Raw genomic sequence first — 8126 nt, forward strand, 5'->3', positions numbered from 1 at the left:
TTGAATAAATTCAATGACCCAGCCTGCATTATTTTCTAGGAAAGGGAATTCCACAGACTAACAACCCTTTAAAGTATTGGCAAACATCCATAGATCGGGTTGTGGATGAGGTTGTTGATTTGCTCGACGAGCTGGCTTATTTTTGTTCAGACGTTTTGCCATCATGCTAGGGGACATCACCAGTGGAGTTTCTGATGAAGCAATGTCTTGCTACTCGCTTGGAATTCATACTGTCCAGACAGTAGCCATCCTTCCAGAGCTCTTTCTTAAATTACCACCGTGAATATCTATTCCTATCTTTACTTCTTAAAAAGTCGTTTTTTGACCCCACTTCTGATCATCTACTCTAAAATCCTATTCTATGGCTCAGAACCAATTTTTGTTTGACAACAATCGTAACATCTACAAAAACTCACTGTATAATCTCATTATCCAAGTTGTTTTCCTAAGTGACAGTTCTACAAAATACTTCCTAATTCCAAAAGCCAGGCAAAAGTGTACAATATTTATAAACCTGTACTCAATTCTGCCTTGTGCAGACAACCACCAATCCAATGCCAAGTAATAAGGTGTAATTCCATGTTGGAGCTAATATAAACATGTCTGTCTGTTTTAAGAAAATTCCTGATCAATTGGTTAATTTCACTCACAACAATAAAAGGTCATCAAGCTGATCGCCAGTGAATAAGAAACACAAAAACCAGTGCTCCCACACAGACCAATTCCAAAGCGACCAGTGATTTTTTTTCCCCCATTTATTTACAGGATATGGGCAACTCTGGCGAGGCCAGCATTTATTGCCCATTCCTAGTTGACCTCAAGGTGGTGATGGTGAGCTGCCTCCTTGAATTTCTGTAATCCAATTGCTGTGTGGGCCCACAAAGCAGTTGGAAAGGGAGTTCCAGAATTTTGACCCAGCAACACTTAAGGAACAACGATATATTTCCAAATCAGTGGACAGTGACAAGGAGAGTGACTTGTAGATTAACTTGCACGTGGTGGTGCTCCTATATCTGCTGCCCATGTCCTTCCACATGACAGTGGTCATGGGTTTCGAAGGTGTTGAGGAGCCTTAGTGAATTTCTGCTTATAGATGGTACACACTGCTGCTAAGCATCAGTGGTTGCAGGAATGTTTGTAGAGGTGGTGCCAATCAAGTGGGCTGCTTTGTCCTGAGTGTTTTTGGAACTGCTGTCACCCCGGTATCTGGGAATTATTCCTTCATTCTTATTACCTGTGCCTTGAAGATGGTGCTGCAGCTATTTGCTGCATGATTCTTAGCAATTGGCATGCTACTATAACCGCAGTACTCATATGTTCAATTTCTGGCCAATGGTAACCTCGTAGAATGTTGACAGTGAGGGATTCAGTGATGATAATACCATTGGATGCCAAGGGTCAATGGCTAGATTCGCTTTTGTTGGAGATGGTCATTGTCTGGTACTTGCATAATATGAATGTTACTTGCCACTTGTCAACTGTAACCTGGATATTGACCAGATATTGCTACGTTTTGGCACAGACTGCTTTAGTATCTGAGACATTGCAAATGGTGATGAACACTGAGCAGTCAACGAACATCCCCCTTCTGACTTTATGGTGGACAGAAGTTCATTGATGAAGCAGCCGAAGATAGGTGGGCCTAGGATACTGCTCTGAAGAACTCCTGAAAACATGTCCTGGACCTGAAATGACTGACCATTAACAACACAAACATCTTTCTATGTGCCAAGTGTGACTCCAACCAGCACAGAATTTTCCAACTCATTCCAATTGACTCAAGTGTTACTAAGGCTCCTCGATGCCACACTCAGTCAAATGTGGCCTTGATGTCAAGAGCAATCAATCTCACCTCACCTGATGTAAATACATTCAGTTCAGGTGACCACTGATGACACTTTGACTTAGCTATGATGCCACTAAACAGCCAGTCAACAATTCCTGTTATACGGAGTCATGGAAAATAGTTAATAAACATAGAAAGTGCTGGAGAAATTCTATACATTTGGTAGCATTGCTGGAAAGAGAATCAGAGTTAACACTGAGTCTAACAATTTTACTTCAGAATGAAGAATCCTGACGGGAGTCAATTCATTTCGAAGAGATGAAATGAAGGGAAAAGTTGTACAGTGAGAGTTGCAGTTTAGTTATTTTTCTTTACCTCACAAGTACATCAGTAACTGTTGAGCCCTCTACCTGGCATCTGCCAGGACCAGTCTGAACCAGTAGGTTTGGACAGCTACTCTTTCAACAGCTAAGAGTTGAATAGTGGTATACTGACAGAGGCAGCTAGAAGAGATTATACTCACTGACAACAAAATATACCAGTATGTTTTGTTTCCCACTATCTGCTTGAAATAATGAACCATATATCTCTACTCCTTCCCCTTCAAATTCCTGTATTTCCATGTCTGAATTCTGTTCCACATTCCCCTTCACCCAATGATTCCACTAAACGTGTCACCACCTCTCAAATCCTTCTTTCTTTCCTTCCCTTTTAATTTTCCCTCACTTTTCTATCCTAAGTCTCTCTCATCCCCTCCTTCAAATATCTCAGTTGAAACATGACCTGCATACAAAAAAGTAATATACACTGATACACTCACTGCTAGGATTTTACTTGACATACATGTAGAAAAAGTATAAATGAAAACACTCTTGAAAACAGTTTAATAAGTAAGACAGGCAAAGATCTGACTGCTTAGTCAACATCTCTTCCCCTCCAGTGTTAAGTAATTGTCATATTAAATAAGGTGAGATTCCCTCCCATCAGGAATGGAACAGTGAGAAACAGTAAAGAAAAACACAAAAAAGGTAACAAATTAGAAGCCTGCAAAGGCTCAACAGAAGTAATTTCTGTGGTTTGTAGCAGTTCTTCAACTCAATAACAAAATGTAATTATTTTCACCATTTATTTAACTGAACTTACAATCTTTACAAAATCAGCAAAACTTAAAACACAAGTCGCTGTCTTCTCACAACTAGCATTGTTTGAATGCTTAAATGCCAAGATCATGCATGAAAACTCTAAATCGGTTTCTACAATTTTCAGGACCAGATACAAGGGCCAGGCAGCTAAACAAAGAAACCAGTGAGCCACATTTCGAGAAAGTTGCATATAACTCACATCATCCCTATTGCCCATTTTTAAGATCAGGTTTGCACACAGGCACACACACACACACAAAACGCTCCTTCCCTGTAAAGCGGTTGCATGCTCCATACACAATGCCCAATTACTCAAACAGATTTCTCCTATTCCAACTGCAATTTAGTACTTGCAGCGAAAGTACCAAGTTGCTGGGAAGTTGCAAATGCGAGGTTTTGCACTTTAGAAAAGAAGAATACAGGCATGGACTATTTTCGAAATGGTGAGAAAATTCGTAAAGCAGAAGTACAAAGGGATCTGGGAGTGTTGGTCCAGAATTCTCTAAAAGTTAACTTGCAGGTAGAGTCCGTGATTAAGAAAGCAAACGTAATGTTGCTGTTTATCTCAAGAGGGTTGGAATATAAAAGCAGTGAGGTGCTTCTGAAAGCTTTTTAAAGCTCTAGTTAGGCCCCATTTAGAATACTGTGTCCAATTTTGGGACCCACACCTCAGGAAGGACATACTAGCCCTGGAGACTGTCCAGCAGGGATTCACACGGATGATCCCTGGAATGGTAGGTTCAACGTATGATGAACGGCTAAGGATCCTGGGATTGTACTTATTAGAGTTTAGAAGGTAGAGGGGAGATCTAATAGAAACTTACAAGATAATGTATGGCCTAGAAGGGGTGGACGCTGGCAAGTTGTTTCCGTTAGGCGGGGAGACCAGAACCCGTGGGCACAGCCTTAGAGTTAGAGGGGGTAAATTTAAAACAGAAATGAAATGACATTTCTTCAGCCAGAGAGTGGTGGGCTTGTGGAATTCATTGCCACGGAGTGCAGCGGAGGCCAGGACTTTAGATGCCTTCAAGGGAGAGATCGAAAAATTCTTGCTCTCACAAGGAATAAAGGGCTACGGGGAGAGTGCAGGGAAGTGGAGGTGAAATGCCCATCAGCCATGATTTAAATGGCAGAGTGGACTCGATGGGTCGAATGGCCTTACTTACACTCCTATGTCTTATGGTCTTAATATGAAGGATTATAAAGCCATTAGATAACATAAGACCTGGAGATATACATGGATAGCCTAATGTTATTTAAGCTTTCTCAGTCACTGAACATCAGACATTTATACCTGACTCACGACAGAACTTTCAAATATAACATCTCATATGAATTCTTTGAATAAATTACCATCTCCAAACAAAGAGTAAATTGTCCCAATATTGTAAGCGATGTGAAACTACATCCAGGAGTTCAAAATGTCAAAGATCCACGAAAATGATGAATTTTTAAGATGTCAAATTCCATTTATATCAACAGACAATAGCTCATGCACACATTAATTTGCAGCTTATACACCACATCCAATTTACTTCCACTGAATACTCCTAATTCTGACGAGTTTAAGTCAGCAGACTCTTAGCCATAGTGCTAGTTAGACCAGTTTTTATATCAATACAAATTTCATGCCAGAGGCATGTTACAGATTGCAAGAGATATAACTGTGGAACAATTCTGGTATAAACTGCTTCTCCCACTCACAGCTTGCCTTTGCATTGGATTGCTCACTGCAGGAGATTCAAGCTTTAATGCTGCAACTGCCTGACCTCCTCCACAAGCTTTAACAAATATTGATATACTTCTCAAATTTCATATACAAGCTTAGAGGGAAAAGATAGAATGCAAATACATATCATACAAATTACTAGCTATATTCAGTAGTGCTCTTTTAGCAATGTAAACATTACTGATTCAAAAGCTCTACCTCATGTGTATGTACACAAAGCACTGACAAAAAAGTTACTCCACATTCAGAAGTAGTCCTCAGAAGCAAGTATATTTAATTCACAACATTCCATAACTTTGAATGGAACACAAATTCAGGGCCAAGCCCTAACAAACTTTCAACTATCTTAGAACCAAGAACATTACAAGTTGGTTAAGTCTGTTAATTCTTTTCCATCAGTGAATGACAAAGGTTTCACCAGATCTGAAGTAATATATGTCAGAAGATAGGCATGACGATATCAATGAAAATAAAAAGCCACACACATAAAGTCGCCACAGCTTGTAAACCAGGTCCAGCAGACATGAATCAGAATCCAACAGTCTGGGCAAATAATCAGTTCACAAAATTAATTTTAAAAAAGTATCTCTCTAACTGCATATACCTCACGGACAGACAGAAAGAATGATTTGAGTTAGTACGGCAAGTATAAAAATCTTTCATGTACCAAAGTTGCCTTCAGCACCAAGGAAATCAGTCTCCTAGTTGACAGGAAAACAATAATTCGGGTCTAAATTGCTTCTCCCACACTCATCTCAAGAATGGAAAAAACAGAAAAAGTTGTAAATACTGAAAAGGTTGTTAGCCTAAAACATTAACTGCTTCTCTTCCTGCAAATGCGACCTAAACCGATTCTGCCAATATTTGCTTTTATCAAACACTGATATATAACCAAAGATCCAGAAGTTTCACTTTATTACCTACCATCTCGTAATTCAAGCCGCTGTGTATATACATCAATATAAGAGCACCACATGACCAATACAAAACTGCAGCTCCACAGTGAATCCTGCATATCAAATGTGAGAAACAACATTCTTGTGCTCAAAACTGCTCCCAGCTCACGAAGTAATATTACCAGAGAGAATCTCTCATAGACCACTACAATGCCAAAATACAAACGATATTGTTTGGTACAGACCCAACTGCAGCAATGCTCAATCGCCTTTAAGACGTCTGCCAACGTCGAACAATGCACATCTGAGACCATAATCCACTGTTGGAAGGTTTAGCTTGGGCTAATATTTCTTGTAATTAGTACTTACTCTACAATGCCTGTCTCATGCTTATAGCAAACTGCCTGTCTGCCTGACATATGGTCAGAAACTTCAAAAGCTAAATTAACCTCAATCATATTCATGATGGAGCTATTAGGATTATTCCAGGCAAAGGAAAAAGAAACATTAGCCAAGTTTCCTGATCCGCACAATTGTCCAGTGACCCCTGCTGGTTGTTTATACTTTGTGCGGATTTTTTTGTATAGATGTCAGGCTCAGTTCTGAAAACCCATCCCTGTCACACAGCACAACAATCACCAACGCAGTTTCCTAATCTGAAGGATGGTCACTAGTAGAGTCATTTCAGGGGTTCACGGTGCCTGTGAAATTCCAGCAAGTTGTCACATTCAGGAAAAGACGTCAAAGGAGTCGGCTGAAAATAAAACCCTGTAAAGCTTCTACATTGCGCTTTCGGGCTATGAACAATTTCTCAAACAACTTCGATTTCTTACACTGTCCGCTGGAATGAAAGACAGCAGGAAAACTCTAGATCCATGCCCCAATGTGACAGAAGGCGATGCAAACACTGGCACCAGCCTTCGCAATGTCTAAGGAAGTCTATATATGTGAGGGAAGGGATGCCAGGCTTCTGCTTGGAACACTGAAAGACAGTGCAGCAAGCACAGACCCACCAAGCCTCCACACTGCAGGCTGACTGTAAACAAACAGCAGTTGGAGGGAGACCCTATGCTCACGAGCCACAGTAAGAGAAGGGAAATAAGGGGACGTGCTCTGCATTCACAGACGAGGAAGGAGCGGGCTCCTGGAACTACTGCAAAGCTGGTGCTGGCTGGGAGCCTCGGCTTGCCATTCAGACTCGCAACCACCTCGTATTCCCACCCGTCGCCCACCTTCATCCGCTCGGATTCACCCCAGCCGCGGCCTAGGCGTCTCTCCATTACCCTTCTCACTGACAGTGAAATTATACGAAACCCCGCTCCAGAGGCTTCGGGCCTCGGCGGGGAGAAGATTCAGCCTCTGCTGCTGCTGCCGCCGCCGCCGTCCCCCAGGCTCTCCCTCCCTCACCAACACCCCAGCAGCCGAATCATTCTCGGTACCTGAGTGAGAGAAACAAGCGCCGCCATCTTCGCCGCGGAGCAGCACCCGCGCTCAGACCGGGCTTTTGGTTGTGGTTGGGAGTGTTGGTGAAACGCATGCGCGCACGGGCGGCGTCCGCGCACGCACACAGCCGGGGCGACGAGCCTGACGCGCCGCCTGATCACCAAGGGGGTTCGCGCGCGCTGCACGAGCACCGATTGATGTTGCCTTTTGCCATGTGTTTCCAGAAGCTGCTGTCAAGGCATTGAACCACTTGAGGAAGCAGCGTGTCCCATTCTCAGTAAAGCATCACTCTCAAAAACCGGCTTCGAAAAATAACAAATACACAAATCATCCAGAAGCAGAAAAGAACATTGATACAAAAACAGAAAAAGCTGGAAATACTCGGTGTTCAAACAAAAGGTCGTTAACCTAAAATGTTACCTCCGTTTATTATCTCCCCACTGCTGAGCATTTGAATATTTCCACCAAGCTGTGCACTGTGATGGTTACATTTAGCATCGGACACCTCGTGGCGGTATGTGCAAGTCCATCCACCACTAATTTCGCATTTGTCGATGTTCCAAGACCGCTGTTAAAATTCTGAAATTTTCTACCCTGTATCATGGGTGGAGCAAAATCACCCCAAGGACTACAGCAATGCATTCAGAAGGTCCCCCAACACCACTTCAGGGCATCCAGAGAAGGATATTAATGATCAAAGGATACTGTGTCACCCATAGGATTAGGAAGAACTGCCCATCTAGGTCCGAAACGTCAGCTTTTGTGCTCCGAAGATACTGCTTGGCCTGGTGTGTTCATCCAGCTTTACACTTTGTTGCCCTATTAACCACATTGTGTTACCCACCTCCTCAGAAGTGACATAGACATAGAAGCAAAGTACTGTGGCACCTGAAAACCTGAATTAAAAACCTAAAATTACATGGCGCAAAAATTTCAGCAGGTCAAGTAGCCAATCCTGAAGTAAGTAATATTCAACTAAAAACATTAGTGCTAATAATGTATTTATTAAGTGATAGAAGCATCAGAAAAGATGTCACAAGTAATTTGCAGAATCCTCAGTGCCAGATTGAGGAAATCTCAGTTATTTATAACTGTTTATTCCTGTCTGTCACAAAGGCAAAATGGGTGGA

At 42.0% G+C, this 8126-nt stretch overlaps 1 protein-coding gene across 4 annotated transcripts in view; it reads right to left on the reverse strand.

The window, feature by feature from the left end:
- Positions 1 to 7080, reverse strand: part of eps15l1a (epidermal growth factor receptor pathway substrate 15-like 1a) — a 336507-nt gene extending 329427 nt beyond the window's left edge. For all 4 annotated transcript variants that reach the window (XM_048559812.2, XM_048559811.2, XM_048559814.2 and 1 more), the window contains exon 1: positions 6993 to 7080. In XM_048559812.2, the coding sequence (XP_048415769.1) occupies positions 6993 to 7019 (27 nt within the window). In that variant the 5' untranslated portion in view covers positions 7020 to 7080. The remainder of the gene's footprint in view (positions 1 to 6992) is intronic.
- Between the last annotated feature and the right edge of the window lie 1046 nt (positions 7081 to 8126).

The sequence above is a fragment of the Stegostoma tigrinum genome, chromosome 30 (genome assembly GCF_030684315.1).
Source record: "Stegostoma tigrinum isolate sSteTig4 chromosome 30, sSteTig4.hap1, whole genome shotgun sequence".
NCBI lineage: Eukaryota > Metazoa > Chordata > Chondrichthyes > Orectolobiformes > Stegostomatidae > Stegostoma > Stegostoma tigrinum.